We start from the raw sequence: 23291 nt of genomic DNA on the forward strand, positions 1-23291 counted from the left end.
TTGATTGATTAATAGTTAAAATATTTCATTAAAAACTATTAAACTTGGCCTTGACTGCTAGTAAATGGGAATTTGCTTAAAACTTGTTTGCTCAAAAATCTACAGTATACCAACTTTCTGCTTTCCAAGCTCTAAGAAAACATTAAATGTGGCTTCTAAATTTCTGAAAGCAGAAAAACCACACATATATTTTTTTTTAATTTTTTCAACTTTCAAACCATTTCTGCACGCCGTAAGGAAATTTCCTTTGAGCTGTCTTAAAAAATTTCAGACATTTTGATGTCTGCTAGCAGCCTTTGGCATAAAAACCAACCTAAACCAGAACAACAAACACCAATACAGTTGTCTTCACGCTTTTGAAAACAAATTGCACCTGAACAAAATTAGGGTATATGAGCACGCAACAACAAACATGAATCTAGCAACCTTAATAGCATTTTTAGTGAATATATTTTCTGCGTTTTTTTGTTACCAGTTAGCAAGCGCTTGCTTTCTTCCCTCCCTCACTTCCTCACTTACTTATGCAGGGCAAGTGGTAAAAAAGAATTAATAAAACTTCATAAATACACCTAAATTGTAGCCCCTCGTAGCTTAGTCACACTGCCTAGCTGCGGTTAACATCCACTTTTTTCACCCTCGCCCTGTCCACTTCAATGCAAACACTATAATTTTTCAATTAGAATTTCAAATGGTTGCTGTCACTCCCCACCATTTCGCCAGCACTCAGTCATTTGCTCGTTTATTTGACATTTAATTGAATGATTTTCTTTTCAGTGAAGAGCCAGCAGTAATATTTTGCCCGCTATTAAAAAACAAACAAAAAAATAAGCAACAACAACAAAAAATGTTTTAATAACATTTACTTGCTACTTCATTAGAAATGAATTCAGAAAAAATGCTTTTGGGGCGTTTGATATGCCTACACTTAAGGCACTTTAGCACATTGCAAGTAGTTGTTATTATTGTATTGCATGCGCTGCTGACCAGCAACTAAGTAATAGCGAATGCATTAGCGCTTGGTGCTTGTGTCCTTTTTTTCGATGTATCCTTTTATTATTGTTTAGTGCTGTTGTGAAAGTATCTTTAGGATAGCTGCTACCATTTGTGTTGCCAATAAAATTGACGACTCATGCACGCTCACAATTGTGGGATGACCAGTAAGAAACTGACAATACGCACTCAGCTCAAAGCCGCAAACATATTCATACGTATGTATGTATATACACATACATGAATTTTATACATTTTGACCGTTTTTATGGAGTCTCAATTGAACTGACTTTTGTGCAAGTCATAAAAGTCCTACGAACAGTTGGCAACACTAAAACGCTGCTGCTGCTGCTGCTGCTGCTGCTACACATTCAGGTTGTTTACTTTTATGATAGGCACTAACACGCATTCATCTGCTTGCCTGCGTGTGCGCAAGTATACACAGCCTGTCCATTTCAACTTTCAGCCAACAAACAGCTCACCTGGACATTTGAGTGCGCTTACAAGTTGTTAGCAAACACTTGAGCAAAGGTGTTAAGTTCTTAATAAAAATGTGCACTTTTACTGCTGCCGGTGCTGTCAGTGTTGCTGCTGCTGCTGCTACAATAAATTTCTTGTTAATGTTGCTTTTGTTTTCCTTATTGCACTACCACAAGATTCGCTTAACTCCTCCTCAGTGGCTACTCCTTAGTACTCTGGAGTTTAAGGTGTTTTTTCTACAGAACTATCTCTTGGCTGTTATCATTTTCGTTGTTAGCACTCGTACACACTCTGTGCCTTTGTGGTTTTATTGTTTGTTGTACGTCGTCTTACGGGCTTTACTCATACATATGCACATACATACACACCCAAATAAGTGTTTTCGTACAATACACTTGATTCTATAATTACCTTTTATGTATAAAACACTTATGAATTCACTCAATCGGCTGGTGAATGTATGGTAAAATAATGGGGAAAAATGTGCCAAAGGAAGTACGTATTTCCTTTTTTTATGGATCATTATATCCCGTCTTTATGAGTTTTGTTGGAATTTATGTTCCTGTTTAATTTTTCTTTCGATTTCTTATAGCGCATCACACTTCGGTAGGTGTGAATTACACATTAGTGCAATGTTTTTTAGCGCCTCTGGGAGCCTTTTCAAGCAGAAGCTGGTGTATAAGAAACAGGTGAATAGAATTTCGCACCTGAATACTAATTGACAGCATAACAATAAGTGATATTAGCAAATTTGGAAGCAGTAAAATTTGAAGCACGAGTTTGAGAAAAGTGTAGTAAATAAAAAAAAACGCTAACTGGAGTACGAGTGACAGTTATGCCAAAAAACGAACTAGGCTATCAGCTGTATTTATGAAGTGAAAGGTTTTTTAAGGAAAGAGCGCATTTTCTCTTTCATATATGGTATTTGGTTAGCTAGCTATAAACCTTTTTCCCAATAAAGGAAGTGCAAGCATTTCTTACACTAAAGTAATAATTCCTACTTTTATCCTAATCACTTTATAGAGGTCTAAAACAGCTTTCAGGTCTACTTTTTGTTTCACTTTCTTTATATGAGCTTAAAAAAGTGTTCATTTCATACTGAAAGCTGTCAAAATCAGCTTGTAGACTGACTTTTACATTTGTTCTAACACGTTCCTTATGAACTTTCATTTCATAATGAAAGCTGCCAACAGCAGCTTATAGACTGACTTTTACATTTGTTTTTACACGTTTTTTATGAGCTGATAAAAGTTTTCATTTCACGGTGAAAGCTGTGAAATTCAGTTTGTGGCCTGACTTTCACTTCTTATCTCTTTTTCTTTATATGAGTTTAAAAGGCTTTCATTTAATAGTGAAGTCAGCTTGAATGCCGTTAAATGCAAGTATAAGCCCAAAAAAATGCGACTTCAGGGGAGAAGCGATGTTGGAATTTCATATCGTTGAGATTTTACTTCAGCTTTCAGGTCTACTGATCCTTTAAGAAGACGACACTTCTCTTATACTCTTTCCTCTCTCATTGCCTCTACTTAAAAATAGAAAAGTGTTAATTTTTGAAATTCCGTTATCAATTACGTACATGTCTGCAATTTTGCATCCTTTCTAAGACTGTAAATTCAAAATCAAGTGTCAACTTAAGTACCATTCTCATTCTAAAAAAAGTTTCATTTCCCTCATTGTGGCAGGTCAGTTATTAACACCACTACTGCTATTATCATCAACTTCGCAACAGCTGAGTGACTCACTCACTCGCTCTACACACATTAATTAGTAATCCACAACAGCTTATGACGGATACAAATTGTGTATTTGATAAGCAAAACTGGACAAATACACATACGCACAGAGCGTCGGACGGAGGGAGAGAATTATGAATGGCAAAAACACTGACTTTCATATTCTTTTTTAATATTGATCAACTACTTGTATGAACGGACTGTTGAACATTTTTGCAAATACGAATACGCACTGTGCATAACAGGAATGACCGACAGACAATGCGACAAGTGACGCGGGTATTTATGTTGCTGTCAAAAAGATGACATATTACAATATGACAACTTGTCACAAAAACAGACAGGCGTGCAATGTGCACTAGGGTCAATACGGGGATAGAGCTGAGCTTGATTGCAATATGCCAGCAATACAAATTAACACTTGCAGGCAAGTGACAGGAAGCGAGAGAGAGAGAGCCCGATGGAGAAAACGAGAGCGATTTAGGAAGAACGAGTGAACAGTAGATGAATGCTCGATTAATAAGAGGCATTAAATGCAAATACGTATGGATAAGTGCCATGCAAGAAATATGCGTATATTTGTAAGTAGGTGTGTGTGTGCATGTGCGCAGCTGATTGATATTTGCGTGAAGAAAAGCTGACTGTGGCAAAAAACTGTCATATTTTATATGATTGGTTGCATGCAGATCAACGATTCGAGTTCATTCAATGCATTTTTTTCCTATCTACTCCTTGCAGCGGTCAAGCATTTGCATACAGTATTCTGCATTCGTACGTTCGTTAGCCTTATTGCATTCATTCATAAATTCATAAATATTGCAAATTGCTAGTTATTGCAGCAGGCACAAGAAAACAACAGGAAGAGACAACCGGCGCATATGCATATATACCATACATATTCACACATGTATGTATGCATGTGCATATATTTTTTAAGAATGTGCAAATATTTGCGCCTATTAAATAAAAGAGGCTGTTTGGCAGGCTTTGACACAAAAAAAGCTTTACAAAAAACAGCTGGAGGAGATCATTTGAATTGAGCGAAGAACGGTCAACGTTCAAGCTGACCAACAACGCTACATTGTCATGAATGGAAGCGTTTAAATAGATACGCACTCGAATACATTTTATAAGAGTACAGTGGTGTGTAATAAAGTGCAGTGGCATGACCGAATAAGGCGCTTACGATAAATATAAAAACAAAAAACGAACGAACGCCAACAAAAATGCAGGCGCTCATCTCATCGCTGCCGCCGCTGCTGCTGCTACAGTAGCGCGTGCAGCCATTAAGTGGCACGCCAAGTCAGCAGACAAACAATATTTGCTGCACGCATGTCAACGTTAGCCTCCCAGCCAGCCTGCTGCATGTATGCTCAACATACGCATTAGTACAATGCATGGGCGCTGCCGCAACTGAATCGCCCAGCAACCGCTAACCACGTAACGCATACACGCAATGCAACGCGCATGCAAGCCCAGCTAAGAGGCAGGTTTGGCCTGGGCTGTTGCTAAGCTGCCGTTAAGGTTTGCTGGCTGACTGGCTAGCTAGCTGGCTAGTTGGCTGGTTGGCTGGCATGAAAGCCTTGCACTCTTGGCTTGTGTGTCCCCATTTTATGGCCGCTAAAGTGTGTTTTGTATCTCCGCAAAAGCGGAGCGGCGTAGTTTAGTGTGAGTTCATGTATGCTTGCGCAAGCTTGCCATGTTGCTGCTCAGCTTTTGCGATAACGCTAACAATGCGGAATGTTGCCGAGATCTGCACAGTGCTTGCTGCTTCTTTGCTGTTGGATGGCATGGCAATAAGGATTAAGACGACTGGCTGCAGCATAGCCGCTATCTCTAACTTAACTTCACATGCAGCTAGTAGCTAGGCCAGTGGATGCAAAAGAAGTTTACAGCTTTAATGAGTGGTTAGTTATTTTTATGGTAGTCGCTAAACGGAAATCAGTTATGCAGCAAAAAAGGGGAGAAAGAGAGAGGAGGAAAAGTAAAAATCAACTAACAAAACACAAATAGACTGGTAAACGGTAAAGTAATCGCGGCATAACTGAATGTAAAATGCTAATATCTGCTGCACTACGCACCCGGGTTTGGTAGAATGATGATGGAGTGTGCGCGCTGATTAAGGAGAGCGCCACTTCTACCAGCACTGAATGCAGCTGAGTAGTGAGTAAATAACATACATACATACAAACATCTACTTTTTTTTTAAAGTTAGCACGCAATGTGCACATTAAATTTTTGTAATTGCTTGCATTTACACCTTGAGCAACAAACGCAATCACATTATACAAAAAAAAAACAAAAAACAACAAAATAATACACGAATGGATACGACGCAAGCCAGTTTTTGCAGTGCGAATTGACGCAAAATTTCATATATTGTAAAAGTGGGGCGCAATGCATTCGAACTGCAGATTAGCCTTTTTGCATTTTTTTCTTAATTTTACTTCCACAAATAAAGTGTTCCTCTTCATGAAGTGCTCACCAAGTATTTTTGCTTCACTCCTGTCACGTAGAAAGCAATCGCTAAAGCTCCTCTTCTCCAACTGGCCGCTCGAAAATCGAAAAGCAAATTAATACTTGCCACGAACAAGGCGGAACGCGTGAAAACGTCTAACCACACTGCTAACAGTTGCTAATACAGCAACAACAATCCAACTAAACACTTAACTAAACAACTAACCCCTAATAAATTTCGGCTTTTAATCAGCGCTTATACCACCTACCTACATACATACATATACACATACATGCACATATATATGACACGTCCGGCGAGCGAGCAATTTCAGGAACCCCTAATTTAACAATTTACACTCCAACAACGCCCTGAAATAAAAAGGATCGTTGAGAGAAAAAAAGTGACGCACGCGTGCACAAAAACCACACACCGATCACAGAAATTAAAAAGGTGAGCCGAGTAAAAGGTTTGCAAATTGTTTTCAATGAACTTTCAAATTTCTTTATTTCCTTGCAGAGTACAGAGTGACTTCAAAGTAGGCGCGGAAGGGAAGAGTAATAAAAATTAACAAACAAATAATTTATTTCATGGTTATTTTAACTAAAAGAAAGGAAAGCTAATTGCAGGGAAAAATAATAAACAGCGACTGAGAGCAAAACATCATTTAATTGAAGCAGAAATAAAAAATTTAGATACTTTATTTTTTGACACCATAAACAGAAGTTTAAGGTCGCACGAGTGAAAAAAGTACAAAATGAAATTCTTCTTTTTTCCTCTCAGTTCTACTTACTCATAGATCGCATCCTTATCACGTTTATGCACTTCGGGTATTGCGCCCATCAAGTGATTAGCAACCGGTGATACATGACTAGGTGTACCATGGCCACCAGCGCCAGTGTGGTAGCCATGCATGCCAACTGTTGCCGCCGCCGCAGCAGCGTGTGTCATGTGCGGTGAATGATGCGTGGGGAGGCCTTGTAATCCGGGCGGCCGATGTCCGACATGTGGATCGTACATGGCAGCTGCTGCAGCACCCGAGTCCATACCATAGCCATGCAGGCCATCGTCATACTGTGTGTGAGAGAAGAGGAAGAAGTGCAGAAAAATTTATTAACAATTTGAAATGTGAAAAGAAACAGAATAATGCAATTTGAACAGAAATTAGTAACAATTAATTTATTTGCCATAAATGTAATACGTTCTGTAAGTAAAATAAAAATTATGGGTAATAAATAATTTTTTGGTTGCCATTCCGCGAGCAGCTGCTTTTGTCGACACATTTGCCTTTTACAATGCGATTTTCAGCTACTTACATACTTGGAAGTACAGATATAGGCATACATACATATGTACATATACATAAAGTATTGAAATTTTAAATATCTATTTTTTCTTTTGACTTGTCTTTAGGTTATTAACACTTTGCACCAAATGCAGAAAAAATACCAAACAAGTAATTATTTCATTAGTACTTTTTTCCAATGTGTCTTTTCCATATTTGGTGAGGCTGTTAGTGTTTTTTTTGTTATGAACAGTAAATATAATTGTTGCCGTTGTCATTTTACTTACAGTCATATTTGCAAATGTATGACTTTTTGGATGCGTCATTGTTAGCGTTAAAATTGCTGTTAATTAAAATTAATTGCAAAATAATCTCAGTTATTTTAATTGGCAGTCGGCTATAAGCCAAAGCCGTGAGTGAGTCTAACGTGCAATATTCGTAAGTTTCCTTTTTTTTAGCATCTCAAAGTCGAACTCAGCGCGGATGCGTCGGACTGCAAAAATACTTCAATCACTGCTTGCCGTTGTGACTTAGAGCTTTGTAGAGCGAGTCTGAACATTTTGCAGTGATTTGCGTTGCAAACAGAGCGGAGGTGAGATGAGGTGAGGGAGGGAGTATGCAGAAACAAGTTGTCAGCTATAATCACATTTATTTTATAAATGCAAAATTAGATGTTTTGATGAATTACAGGTTTCAAATACGAAATGACTTTCGCGGAGTTTATGCATTTATTATATACACATATTATATTTTTCAAAGTGTTGCCAGACAAAATAATGTATTGATATTTATTCCCGCACTTTGCATATCTAACTATTATATTTTATTTTATCTGCAAGTCAGTTGCCATAAAATAGTTTGATAAATATTTTATGGCGCATTTAATAGCTCAATAATGTCAAGCGCAGCGGCTCATTAACACCGTCGCCCGACATACACATGCATACATATGTCGACGTCGCGTACATAGTTAGTGTGCTGCGTCGAGGCTATTAAATAGCCGTAAATCACTTGGACTTACTGCGTAAGCGACTTACAGCAAAGCAAAAAATGTCAAAAGAAAAAATCTACCCAACTTACGAGACTAGTTGACGGAAGTGCCAGCGCCCTTTAAAGTGGAATAAAAAGCTTTCGTGGATGTGCACACATATGTAAAGGGTGTGTTTTTAAGAACTTAAGAACTGACAATAGAAAATGATAATACAAGGCAGAAATATTGTTGGAATACATTCTTTTATTATAATCTGGTAGATCATTTCATCGCATTTATTTTTTGAATGTGACATCCGACATATGTCCGCCGCGGTATGAGTTGCATGATCCACTCGATACGTCCAATTTAATTTCTGACTACTTGTTCCAATAGATCTAAATGAACCCAACCAGCAAAAATGCGACGCAAACGTTGGTCATTGGCCTGAATTCTTGCACGAGCTGTATTTTTTAGGCACGTAAGCCAAGATCCTTACGTAAAATGTTCCACTTAGTGGAAGAACAAAGGCCCACAAGTAGAGAACGACGACAAATCGACTTTTCGGCGTCTTCTTCAATATTTCGCTCCATGAACTACGTGAACAGATTTCTTTTTTTTTCAAAAAAAATTTCCACAATTTTGAAGCGTTGTTCTGGTATTAAACTATTTATGACGACTTGCCAAACCTGACTGCACAGAAATGTCAACACACTTTGCCATTCTCAGCTGTTAAGCCATAGCTATCGATAGTTCTCATGCAACTAAAAAAACACCCGATATATATGTTTGAGGTACTTATGCTGGATGCGCGCGTGTTTGTAGATCTCCTCGCGTTTCTACTACGTATGCACGTCAAGTGACTGTCCAGTTTAGAGGTTGTCAAGCAGCTCTTTTTTACCTATAGATTTTGTTTTTTGCCTGCTGATACCGCGCTAAATTCACAGCAACAGCTGACACAGAACTCATTTCGAATGCTCCAAAAAACAAAAAACATGCAAAATACACGCGAAAATATTTCCAAATTTATTCCCACCGAACCAACACACACACACACAAGTATACGTGGATATGTTTGTATGCAAGTGTGTTGCCCAAAAAACCGCTTTCATTATGGGAGAATATTGACATTGTTGCGCTCATGTTGTTGTTGGGCGCTTTTATTGCGCTGCTGACAACAACTTCAACGCTTGACCTTGTAAATCTCACTCAAAACACCAAACAACTTTTTTTCACTTCTTTATTAAACAATCAACAATCACTTGACGAAACGCCAACGCACGGCAAGAATAAAGATGAACTTGCCAACCACTAAAACAACAAGTACACACACACACACACACGCAAACAAAGAAAAGTAGCTACAATAACAACAAAAACATTCACGTGGATTGCACGCATTTTGCATACGAAATTGACACCTTCAGCGTCAGCATCAAGCTCGCTATGGAGTTACTTGGATAAAAATGGATGTGAAAAAAGTTTCGCATATACGAGTATTGTATAAAGAACTACTCCAATGTAAATGTGACGCGCCACTTACACCAAAAAAAAAGTAATGAAATTATATCGCCTTTCAAGATCTGCAGCGTTAAAACTTTTGTAAGACATTAAAAAATTTAACGCCACGCTCACCTGACGTGCTAACACGCACAAACACACGCACGGGAATACAAAGAGTCACACACAAGAAAACAGTCGTACATAAGCCTTAAATGTCGCTATGCGATATTCACCGAAAATATAGTCGGGTGGGTGGTGGCTGTTTAGCGCGCACGAGGGGAATAATCGCATTCAACAAGTTTTCCTCTTGAAGATGGTTGTTCTTTTTGTTCTTTTTTATAATTTTTCTTCCCTACACTCTTCTGCTCTTACCTTTTACTGATTTGATATAAAGCAAAAGTTGAGGACACTCTGCTGACGCTAACTGAAGCTTGAGAATCGTCAAAGATTTTTATCACATTTCTCTTTGACACTCCACATACAAGCTACCCGACGACTGTGGTGTATTTAACACTGCATATTTTATACACGAATTGTTGTTGCCTTCTTATTATTATTTTTTTTTCTTTCATCGAGCAACATTTTAATAAGCGACAATTGAACGAGGCCAAACTGTGCTGTGGGAAGCTGCGTTACTCTGAGTTTATCAGGGGCACAAAATCGCAGAAAGGCTAACAGTCAGGTTGACTGAAATGAGCAATTGACAGTTGGTGTAAATGTCAAGTTGACAAGGGGAAAAAGAGCGATTCACTATTGTGCGAGTATTGCTGTGGTGGAGCGTGAGGATGCTGCGTACACAGGTACACTCGTATCAGATCAGACAAACGAAAGAGGCGAACAAGTGCATGCTTATCGGCATTCTCATCAGGCTCATCAGCAACGTCAATGGCAACATTGACAGAGCCATCAGCTATCAGCCACTAAACCAAAATGCATAAAATGAGATTAAATGATTCTTGTGCGTTTTATTGTCGGGGGAGGCCAAATGAGTTGATGAAGAAGTGGCTCTACGCATAGAGCTGGTTGTGTTTAGTAGTAAATATAAAAAATAAGAAGTAACAGAGCTGATTATGTTTAGAATTAAATAACAGGTGGCGTAAAATTAATCATCCAATTATGTTTTTGAACAATTCTTTTACTTAATAAAAAATATTTGGACAGATGGCAGTCTTTATTTTGACCTTATCTCACTCCATTTGTTCTCTGTTCGCATACGACAGCTGTCCAGTTCACATGTTTGACGCGAGTCGCCATTGGCAACTATTATAAATTTTCCTATAGGGTGATTAATTTTGCGCCACTTGGTATATATGAAATGTGCGATCTTTCGCGGGATGTTTAGTAATTTGAGTTTTCGAAAAGAGCTGGAAAATATTGGTCGACCAAATTAAGGAAAATTATTGTGCGAGGTATAACTAAAGCCTTGTTCAAAATATTACTAGTAGCCGTCTTATCAAGTTTTAACATTTTTTTTTACTTTGGTTTTAATAAAAGTATAGTGCATTCTATATTTAACTTAAAGATGCCGGCTTTGTATAAAAATAAAAAACAAAATTAAAAAATTCCAAAAAAATGCATCAAAATTTCCAAATTTTTATTTAGAATTGTTAGAAGAAGCCTGGGTAAGCAGTTTTATAACCCATTCAATTCAAGTATAAAAAAGTGTAAGTTTTGGTCGCACAAAATTTTCGTTGATTTTTGACCATTTTTTATTTCGCTGCAGTGTTGAGCCTTTTCCTTCATATAAAAGAACTCCGCTCATTTGCTTTATATGGAACTAAATTCGCAACATCAGTGCTAAATAACAGCAGCAAGTGCAGTCAAGTCCTACGTTACTTGATTTTTGTCGTGAAGCCTGCCAAGCGCACGCAGCTCACCGTTCCGTCGTATGCTGTCATCGTCCACGCTTCTGCGGCATACAGCAGGACTCATTAAGTTTGGGGACCTGTAAAGTTGGATTTTTGCCATCAATACGCACAACGAACAAAGTTGTGGGAGAACTTTGGCCTAAATACGGAACCGAAAGATGTCCGAGCTCTTTTTTATTATAATTTGTAGGCATTTAGGAAATTAAGATTTATAAAATAAAAATTGATGAGTGAAAATAAAATTTTCCCATAACGAAACTTTGTAAATAAATCGCAACTACCAAAAGTCCACCACACCAGCCAGACAACACCTGCGCGCGCTTACAACAACGTCGAGTTGATGCGCGCAAACCTTGAGCCATAACAAAAGCCAAACTAAACTACGGGGGCAAAGGCTTGCCACAAATCGCACAGTACTCACACGCATATACACACATGCACATACAAAACTCTATTCAACAACTAGCGCGCAACGACGACGACGACGAAGCATTTGCTGCTTGAGACAATTTTTCGTTACGAAAAGCAGTAAGCTTGTTTGTGTGCCTGTATGCTTTTACGCCTGCGCGCCAAAGTAGCGCACACAAAAAGCACAATAGCAACCAACGAGGGCACAACAAATAGCTATATATATATGCATGCACATATATTTTTTTGTTGTTGTATATCTTTTTACATTCAACTGCTTCTTAGCAGCGCAAAATTTACTGCTATTGTTGTTTAAAAATCGAGTTTAAGAAATAAGATAAAATGTCCTCCAACGTGGCACATACGTACACACACGCACACATTCACCTACACATGTGGTTAGTTTTTTGTACTGTGATGCATATGTATGCATGTGTATTTGTATGAATTGTGCTGGAAGTTTCAGCTCCACAAAGTTCGTCGCAGCAACTGTCAACGGCCAACAGGCCGACAAGTCAAGCCCGTCTAGTAGGCCAGTTGAGTCCCAGGCTGGCGCAGTGCAGTTGCCAATCCACATTTTTTTCTGTTCCCGCCGTCCTGTTATTGTTGCTTATTGCGCTTGTTGTGCAGCTTATTGCGCTTCGTTGCTGATTTTTGTGGGTTAAAAGCTTGTTTTTTCTTTTTGTTGATTTGTCGATTCAATTCATTGCTGCGCGTTCTTTCTTCGTTTTTTTTTTTTTTTTTGTTATTTTTCGGTAGATTGCATTTGTTGTGTGGCATTTGTCATACTTTAAAGCGGCGATGGTGGCGAATGTTGCCAATGTTAAGTTGCAAGCAGTCAGCAATAGTCAGCAAGTTGCAAGCCGTTCTTCCAGCTGATCAGTTGGGGTAACTAGTGTGGGACTATTTGCCGGCCGCCTGCTGCCTGCCTCACAGTGTCAGCTGCTGATCGCTTTAGTTGGCTTTATTGTATTTGTAGTTATATTTGTTTTTGCTTTGCTTTTTGCAGCTTTTAGCATTTTAGCGTTTTAGATACATTTTCGCAGATATTCGTAGCATAGCAAGTAGTTAAACTATAAAGTTGTTATGCTAATTTGTAGTGTGCAGACATTGAACTCGCTGTGCTTTTTTCTTGTGGTTGTTTTTGTTATTTGTTTTTTCTTTTTCTTACCAGCTAACTACGCTGACTAATCTTTGTATGTGTTGTTCATTTATTTTATTTGTATCTCTGTTTTTTTTTTTGCAAAATGTTTTCCTATTCGCTGCCGCATGTGACCATGACGGCTTACTGTGTGAAAAGTTGTTTGTTCGTTCGTAAAGGAAGCAGGAAGTAATTTAGCGTAAGAGCGCAAATTTGAGCGAAGAAGAAGAAGCAGAAATCAGAGACAGAATTGTTTCGAGATTAAAAGAGAAAAAACCAAAAAACAAAAAAAAAACAGGTGAATTGCACTTTGAATTAATTTAGCTTGTAATTGTTTTGAATACTTTATAGTGCTGTGCAGTGGGGGGTGTGTGATTATTTGCGCGTGGAACTGGAACGTGAATGCAAATTGCAATAGCTGGAGTGATGGATCGTTGGTTCAACGGAAAGTACTAACTTTTATCATATGAACTACATAAATGTGAATATCTATACTCGCTTTCGATAATTTAGAAAATGTAAAACTTTTCCAAAAATATTAAATTAAAAATAGCAATAAAAATCCTGACAGCCTCTTTAGGCAGTTTTATTGACTTGCTAACCTCAACTTCTCAACCAACATTTGCTTCTCTCTAATTTTGTGCAAACATTGGGATGCCATTCTATTTCGTTTTGTTGGTATTTTTTATGTTCTCCTTTGACAAGTCAACTCTGACAACGCGTGCTTGTTGTCATTTCTAATGTTTTATTTATCATTATGAAATCAATAATTCATTTTCTTAAAAAAATATTTTTTTTTGCCTTAGTCGCCATTTTTTATGAATTCTTGCTTATTGAATTTATTACGCGTATTTTGGCAGAAATTGAATTTCTTGCGAACGTAGTTCAGACATTCATTGGATACATTCATTTTATTTCATTTATTTCTGTTCAAGAAGTCACAATTGCCGATCTGCTGCTTGTGCTTTACTCATTCATGACATCGATCGCGCTTTATTTATTGTTGTTATCGTTATTGCTTTTCTTTTTTTTTTTTTTGGTGTGGACAAACGATACCTTCTGATAGCCGTATGAAAGATGCTGCTGTTGCTACTTTTCGACTACTAGACATTTTTGAATCTTGTCTGCGCGTTTTTTGATTACTTTTAAATGGCAACTTAAAATGCAGTTAATGTCTTGCATAAAATTAAAGTTTTTCGAGTTAAATTTTGATTTTTCAATTTTGTATGTTGATTTCATAGGCCAGAGGCCGTAAGTAAGGCTGATTTGTTTGCAGAAGTGTGCGCGCGAAATTGAATATTTTTCAAATTAAATATTTGTGAATGTGTGATATTCGTATACCTACGCGTACAAAGAAAAAATTTGTTTCAGCATACCAGGCGGCCGCCGAGGTCTAGTGTGCTAATGTGTTTGTGACATGCATACCGGCAATGTGCTTCGATCGGCACTTCAGGTATTAGAAACTTCAAAAAAGTTTTTCTAATAGCGGAAACAGATCTGTTGCTCAGTGGCGACAAAAACTTGTGGGACTATATAATTAAATAATTTTAAATGTAATATGGAATAACATAAAAATTGAAGAAAAAGCTTGGTTTGAATACCTTTCCAGCATGTATGAGTTCATATATTACACCACACGGCAGTAAAATCTATACCGAAAAGATTTCCTGTGGCATATGAAACTATAAGTTGTTTATTGTAATGCAGAAAGCGCGCTCAGTTTTTAGTTTTCAATTTTTTAATTTTTAAAGGACCTTAAATTTTGAAAGATTAAATTTTAAATAAATAAATTTTAATAAAAAATAAAAATACTTTAGAATACTTACAATAGCCATATAATATCAATAGGAATACCAAAGGAAAGAGGACATGTCCAGCTTTTTCGCATTACATTTGAACTCCGTTATTCTTGCTGTTTTATAAAAACTTAGAAAGATGTCAAAAGTTTCTCTCTATCGAACAAAGTATGCGCAATAGATACCAAGAAAAGTAAAAAAAAGTATTTGCGGTCTTTTAATTATGTGAAGCAAAAATGTCGGAGCGTTTTCCGGAAAATGGCTTTAGTAAGCCATATTTATACTCCAATTTATAATCCAATTTGAAAGAATGACTTTTTTTTAGTTAAAAAAAAATAAATGAGTGATGAAAATCTTTATTTTGGCCTTTACGCGTTCAAACTAAAATAAAAAGGGATAGCATGCGGCCAGAAAAATTCCGTTTACTACTTAAGGCTAAGAAAAACTTATTAGAGTTATGCTTATATGAAAATAGAGAATTTTGAATTTTGAAATTTTTAAATATAAAAAGTAAAGCATTTAAAAAATATTTTGTGTGATATACAGTAGGTTCTGTTTTTATGCGGCTTTTTTTTTATGCAGTTTTGAAATGGTGCGGTTTTTTTTTTTTAATTACAAAATGCATGTCGACCTATCGGGAATTGTACATATAAACAAGATTCTAAACCAGCTAAGCAAAAACTCATCACAGATTACATCAGAAATGCTAACCCTACAAGTATGGAACCGCCTGCATAACTATCTAGATCAGACGTGTACATTTCCTCAAGTGACGAAAGTGATTTTACGCCAAATCCTAAACGAACGCGCAACATGTGGGTATTATCTGATTCTATTTCTGACTAAAATTTATTTTTCGATTCTCGAAACGTCTTAAATAAAGATATAATTTTCAAAAATACAATATTTTGTTTATGCGATTTTATTACATTATTTCAGATTTATGCGGTTTTAGCACTTTTGAACCGTATCTATAGTTTTACTATAGAACTAGTAGCTTTTTTTATGCTGTTTTTTTTATGCTGTTTCTTGCGGAATGTATCTATCGCATAAAAACAGAACCTACTGTATTATCGAGCAACCATATAGAAATACTGTTTGGACCATAACGGATCAGAAATTGTGCTCATATAAAGGTTTTAGTACCTCTTGTTAGGAAGTATTTTGACTTTTTTCACCTCCATAGCTTGTGAAAAAAATTTCAAAATTTGTTAAGCCCATTTCCGTCAGTTTGGGCCTGAGTTTAGTTCATATGCAAAAACTGAGCGAAATTAAATAATTTAATTTATTTAATAATTTAATAATTTAATTTCGCAGGTATGCATTTGACATAGACCTAACATGTCAATAATAATGCAATAACAATGCCATCTCTCATACATATTAACACATACATACAAGAAACAGGAAGCCAGCCTGTCGTAACAGCGATATCTTAATCTTAGCATGGCATTAAATAAACCAGCTCATATTACGCATACATACGTCACATTATTGATTATAGCAATAGAAATACAACAACAAAAATAAACTAAAAGTAAGAACAAAGCTTCAATTTAAATTTATAGTTGCTATACACTAAGAGGCATATATATATATTTAAGCAAGTAAGTGTGTATATAAAAACACGGAAGCTTAAAATATAAAAAGAGCAGAGCGGAGCAATGAAAAAGAGCGACCAAAAACGAGTCATAAAATTACGCAGAAGGAAGTATACAAATTTCTTTATATTACACATTTTCTGTCTGTATGCTTACATACATATACATATTTCCTTGTATAATATAAACCATACTAAATGAATTGTTTTGCACACTTCAGCACTCGTATATTGATCTGTCTTCCTTTCACTTTGCCACTTCGTGCCACCAATTTTACTGCCAGCTCAACCACCCACCCTTTCACATCCACAATAATACATCGCAACAAATACAAGACTAAAGCTGTGAGTAGATACAACATTTCACATCCGTACATATGTATATTTTTTCCATATATATTCATGTAGATACAACAACTATTCCAGCCTAGGAAGCTACCACAAAATTCCAAAAAAAAAAAAATAAAACGAAAGCCAGAAATATCGCCGCCAAATCAGCGATGGTGGAAAAATCGTTTATGTCTGCTTTTGACAAGTTCAAAACAGAAATCCTTCAAAATTTATGACACCCTATAGTATGCGCAAACGCTTACTAACAATCCTGCTTACTACATATGTATGCATGTATGTATGTGTGCATGTATTATTATATGAGAGCTGTGTGTGAGTCAACTGAGAACAGCGATAAATGACCGAGTCGACCACGTGTAGTCTGTCCGCGGTAGTGCTGCTATGAGTGTATGTTTGTTTGCAAGTGTGTAAGAATGCTCGTACATAACAGAGGAAGGCCGAAAGCTCACTTGAACCCACAGGACTACACGCATGAGATTTGTTATTTACATACATACATGTATACAACAAAACGATTTACATATATGCATGCATATACACGTTTACACACATAGATATATACATATATACATATATACATATATAGATTCATATGTTGGGATGTCGGTACTAAGAATTGATTCGACATGCAAGGAGATTCACCAGAAGAAGCAGCAGCAGCGCTTACTCAAATGCTTACACACATACATACATAGCAAAACATGCCTATTAGTAAATTTACATAGTCATATATGTATGCTGATTAGTTGCTATTGTTGTAGTGATTGTGGGCGCATAAAATTAGTATTTTTTCATGTTTGCAACACATTAAGCTCAGTAGATGTAAGGTACGGAGTAGCTTGAGCGTGGGCCAAACACAGTTTTTACACGCTACAACAACTAACTGAGCTAATAAATATTTATGTAAGTATATACATATGTACATACACATATGTAAACAAGCAGAATATTTAATATTTATTTATATTTTGTTGCAATTTTTCTACCTTCAGTAATAATTTTTAGCATAAAAGGTTACACGCGATAAGCTTTGACTGGTAATAGGCATGTGTGTATGTGTGTACGTATGTTTTGCTCTATGGATAAATTCTTAGAAATGCCAGCAAAATGGCAAAGTATCGAATTAGAACAAATTGAAAGCGTGTAGAGTGCGCATATTTTTAAATATTTTTTTCCTCCTATTTAATAATAGCAAGCAGATTTTGCACAGAGTTTGCAAAAAATTAAACCCACTTAACTACCACAAACAAACATATGTATGTTGGGTGACGTTAGTTAATTGCCGCACATGCAGCACGTTGTGTTTTTATGTAAAATATGTGTTTTTGAAGTATGTAATTCTGCGGAGTTTTTTGCTTAAAGTAAAACTGTATGGCTGAAAAGCATTTATGTGCACAACTTATTGGTTAATGAAACGCATGCAAATGTTATGCTAAAAGTTATGTAAATAAATACATTTAAAAGACACGCTTTGAAGTCAGTTAACTGCCATAGAAAGCATGTTCGGGAGCGTTTTTGAGCATTCACCGGTCATAATCGGAGTTCGAACTGAGCGTTTTATGCTTTGCGGTGAACTCGAAAAATTAGAAAAAAAAACTTAAAAAGATTTCACACTGAACTGTGACATTTGGTGCATGCTAATCGATTGTAAAAAAATTATACGACGAATTTGGCGAGTATAGGTTTTTGGGCTGGTGAGATAATTGACCAGTATTTATTCGAAGTGTGAATGAAAGAGCTGTTACTGTCCATGGATATCGCTATAGGTAACTGATTGAGGATTTTTTGTGGTTTAACCTTGAAGGAATAGACATAGCTGATCTTAATATGCCTTTATCTTTTATTTTCAACGAAATGTAGCCACAAGCACCAAAATACGAGAAAATGTTGCATAATTCCGATCCACGTTTCTCTGTCGATTAATTTCACGTAATGGTGTCATAAACTGGCCATAAACTAGGTCATGAGATCTAACACCACTGCTCTATTTTTCTAGCTTTTTTAAAAAGCAAAGTCTTTGTCAATACGAAGCAATTCAGAGCTGAAACACAACATTCGGATCGAGTTTGCTGAACTAAATGCGATATTGTGTGAGCGAGGCCTTGACAATTTTAATTCTCATTTTTCACATATAATTGTTTGAATAAAAATAGTGAATTCTGGAATATAATTTTTCACATGTTTTTTTTTAACAACATCCAGACGCGTGATTTGAAAGATCCTTCATGATTGGCTGTGAATTTTGTAAATTTATTTTTTTCTAAGCACGAAAATGTTAAAAATATTACTTGGAAATATATTAGAACTATTACCAATGGTACTTTTAATGCAAGCAAACATGGAAGTGCTTGCAGAAAGCTTTAAAGCATAAATTCTGAGTAAGAAGACTCTATCAAGATCACGACTATTCGGTCTTATTCGCTTCAAGTCTTGAGGAAGTGCACCAATGAGTACCCGAGAAATTGCGAAAGAGTGTCCGGATGACCTCTGTGGTTTTTGACACATTGCATTTTCATAGCTTCCACAAACTCTCTTCTGCTATTTAAGTGCTCAAAAAAAAAATAACTACATTCTAAAGCACTTATTCCCGAAATTTTATACATTACCCAATTCAGCAGCAAATCGAATCAAATTCATGTTAAGCGAACGCGCAAAACTGATAGTAAAGGAAAATTATATTAGCTGATTGTCAAAGCGCGCAAACGGATGGTAGCTGCCGACCTTTTTGCTTCACACTGCATCTTGAACATTTTAAGTGAATGAATTCTCGAACTCTCAAATGAATTCTCGTACATTCCAACTAAGCTGTCAAAGAGAATCTGTCACGCAACGTGAAGCAAAAGTTTTTGTCTCTGGCAAACTCTTTATGGAATATATGTAAGTAGGTATGGTTCAACATTTTCTACAAAAACTAAAAAAACAGCAATCAACAAGAAAAAAATGTAAATAACAAAAATAAGAAACTATTGAAAAAACTTACATTTATTTACTACTCAAGTTTCTATGTTTATTGCAAATATTGAACCCTTTTTTGCGCGCCATAAATGCAGCGAATGTTGCTTTGAGGTTCAGCAATCTATCGCGCCTTAAGGTTATCTTCAACAATACTTTTTTTAGGTCACACATATACATTTTTTTCTTTTGATTTCCAGTACGCACATATTTCTAAGCTAATCTCAGCAATTAAGGTACTCCGAATTTATCTTTTATGCAAAATATGCATAATACACACATTTTATAACTTAAATAAATATGCAAAATATTTTTCTCATATCCGCTGCACACACTTTTAATTCAAAATCTATGCAAAGTACTCGCTGTGAGCGAATTATTTTTAGAAACAGCGCAAAAATTCGTAATCTGAAAACTTTTTTGTTTTTGTAGCGCTTTATCTTTCTCTGCCCCCTCTTTAGTGCTGCCCTATAAAAACACATTCAAACTACGACTGCAGCTGCCGCGAAATTGATTGCTTACATTGGAAAAATTTAAAAATGATTTAAATTGCCATAATTCGCACGCTACTCAAAATATTATCACAACTAAACAATAACAAATAAAAATTTACATTCAACTAAGCTCGAAAAATAATCAATGTGCCGGATTTAGCTTCGAAAGTCAAAGTAATATTAGGGATACATTTTTAGCATGGCAGTTGCATATGTACCATATATGTGCATATATGTATATAAATACACCTGTGTTCACAATAATAGTAGCGCTGTGACTATTTATTTATTTCCTTAATACCTTAGAATTAGAAACATTTCATCAAAAAAGAAGGATTTTGTGGGAAAAAAGCTCGTGAATTTTGCACCATGAGAACCAAGCGTCGCACAATGCCATCATTATCCGTGAATTTTTGACCAGGAACGAAACGAATGCCATCCAACAGTCATCGAATTCATCTGATATGACTCCGTGAGATTTTTTCCTGTTTGATTGGATAAGAAAACGACTCCGGAGAACGCGTTTTAACAGCCGAAAGTAGGAAAAATCGAGGACGGTTCTGATGGCTACACCGAGAATAGAGTTCTAGAAATGTTTGGAGAGTTGGATCACTTTTGAAACTAGGTAGTAATAAGTCAATGTTAGTATGTTAGATAGTAAAATGTTAATAATAAGATAGTATAAAAAATTCGTGAAGTTTCATTCAATTTTATTCAAAATAAAAGCTTAATTTGTTTTAATCTCAAGTTGTCCTCAAATACCGTACGCACCCTGGCGTTAATTGACGCTACCTGGATCTACAGTTTTGTGCCGCTTCCGAACGGCAGAAATACTCGCGGAGTTGTGCCTTTGGCTGTCGACCGTAGAGAGCAATTAAAACCAAACTTTTCTCTCACTTGGTTTTTCATGTCCGGAGCTTAGAATGGGCAACGAAAAATTAGAAATTTTCATTTTTTTTAAATTGCAAAAATTTTAGGAGTAGGCTGAACTATATTTTTGTATAGAAAAAATTAAATAAAAATAAATAAATAGTCAATACCCTTCAATTAATTGCGTTGCTATTATTGTGCGCACAGGTGTATATATATATGTACATTAACAAGTGTGTGTGTTAGAAAATGCTTGAATACGTGTGAAAATGTGGCCGACAAATGCAAAACTGCAAAGCCCCATAATTCAGGCTATCACTTTCATCTGAAGCGTTGCAAGATATGCAAACTATGTAAAACACAGAGTAGCAAAAACAAGGCTCCAGCAGGAGCGACAAAAAGCAGCGTTATGTATGTATAGTACATATGTACAACTGCCAATAGTTACACTTCTATTTTGCTTTGTATACTATTTACATATTTACATATGTACGACGCCGTTCAACTCCCTAAGTTTGGCAGCTTTTGCGCTCTTCGGCCTCTGCGCCTGTACATAGGAGTCGGTACGTATATATGTATGAATGTATCACATCATGTAACTCGCTATATTTGTTTACGTTTTATATAGAGCACATATATTTATTTTCTTGTTGCTGGTTTTGCATATTTGCAACAAAAATGCGTGAACTTGAAATAGCTGCCAACATTGTTGCCAGTTGCATTCAAAAAATTGCCTATTTGTTACCGGCGATATATGTGTAAAACAATGTATGTGTATTTTTGTTGTTATTGTTGCTCAAAAACGATGTAGCTATGCACACATATAAATCTATAACAGTCCATTCGGTCGATTTTGCCGCCAATGCAAAACAATAATGGCCAGCCAATGCCACACAATAGGCCTGGATGACATGCAGGTCTACATACGTATCTACATAGGAATGTGTGTATTGTGCAAACGCCACTCACCTCCAGTTCTACACACGCGCTTGAAATATGCCTGCATATTTGTACAACTGCGCGTAAAAGTACATATGCAACATTGCACGAGGCAACCAACGGCAGAATGGCAATATGAGTGCAGGAGGTGCCACATGTGCCTAGTTGTTGCTGCTGCTAACACAATTTAGACGATTTGAATTTTTTTTGCCATTCTTTAGCGGGTGCTCGGCGCTAGTTGCTGGCGCTATCAGTTGGCAACAACAATAAAAAAGCATGTACTCTGAAAATTGATGGCTAGTGCGCTTAGACACTCCTCGTTAGGTGTCGGCTTGTGGCGCATGGGCGAGCATGCACGTGAAACACTTGTACACACAGAAATGTAAAGAAACATGTTGTTGTGGCAACATTGGATAGAGTGTGTGAAAATTTCAAATCAAAATATTTGAATGTACATTTTTTAACCGCAAACATATTGAAGTGGGTTAGGTTAGGCTTTACGCAAAAATTTGAGAGTCGAAATCAAATTATAGCCTTTTTCTTCTTTGCTAATGCTGCGTTAATTTCTAAGCTCATATAATAAGAATGTACAGCACTCGGCAGGGTATTGGACCAAACCAATTTGTTTTTTTCTTAAGATTGAGTCATAAGAAAAAATACAATTTCTCCGAATTTCGAAGTTAGCCTTCGAAATCGCGATATGGGCTTTCGAAGTTCAAAATAGAGGTTTTCGTAAAAACTGTTGGGAAATCAATATATGTAAATAACTAAAATAGCAAAAAAGTGGTCGTGATCCGCTTGTTTCATATATTTAAATAGCTTATCACACTTTTCGAATAAAATTTTATTAGAGGTGATATTAGGAGTTAAAATCAGATCTTCGAAAAATTAAAGACCCTACAATTTACAAAATTATTGACCGATTTTTTAAAAATTGGCGTTGTTGTTAAAGTGATTAAATGTTATTTTCTTTTATATGCATAATTTTACTTTAAATACAATATATACTAAAATAAAACATATAAATTTAATTAAAAAAACTACTTTTTATAAAAAATAAATTTAACCAAAAATGTTTTGTGCACATTTGTAGTTATGTGCTTGAGTATGTGTGACTCTTTATAATTTTTCCTCACTTTTTCTAAATAAAGTATTGTAAAAAACCTAAAAATATTTACTCATTTCTACATTTATATTTATGATTTTATGCTAAAATATCCAACCCACGACAAAAATCCAGGTTGGGCGCTTATACAGGGTTGCCCATATTCGACGGACCCGACGGATTTCGATGACTCTTTGGGCCCCATTCCAATCGAGGAGGCTTGTCCGCAGGCAACAATCTTTGCGTCAATTGAATCTTATACGGGAGTAAATGCAAATCAATGCGGATAACGGATGTAACGTGGTCCGAGCAATGCCCAACTGCTGAGAACGGCGATTTTGGGATGTC

At 36.3% G+C, this 23291-nt stretch overlaps 1 protein-coding gene across 1 annotated transcript in view; it reads right to left on the reverse strand.

Annotated features, from left to right (window-relative positions):
- Window positions 1–23291, reverse strand: part of LOC129253054 (homeobox protein homothorax-like) — a 109320-nt gene that overhangs the window by 63304 nt on the left and 22725 nt on the right. The window contains exon 2 of the mRNA XM_054891286.1: window positions 6455–6735. Coding sequence (XP_054747261.1) covers window positions 6455–6735 — 281 coding nt within the window. The remainder of the gene's footprint in view (window positions 1–6454; window positions 6736–23291) is intronic.

Source organism: Anastrepha obliqua, chromosome 1, assembly GCF_027943255.1.
Source record: "Anastrepha obliqua isolate idAnaObli1 chromosome 1, idAnaObli1_1.0, whole genome shotgun sequence".
Classification (NCBI taxonomy): domain Eukaryota; kingdom Metazoa; phylum Arthropoda; class Insecta; order Diptera; family Tephritidae; genus Anastrepha; species Anastrepha obliqua.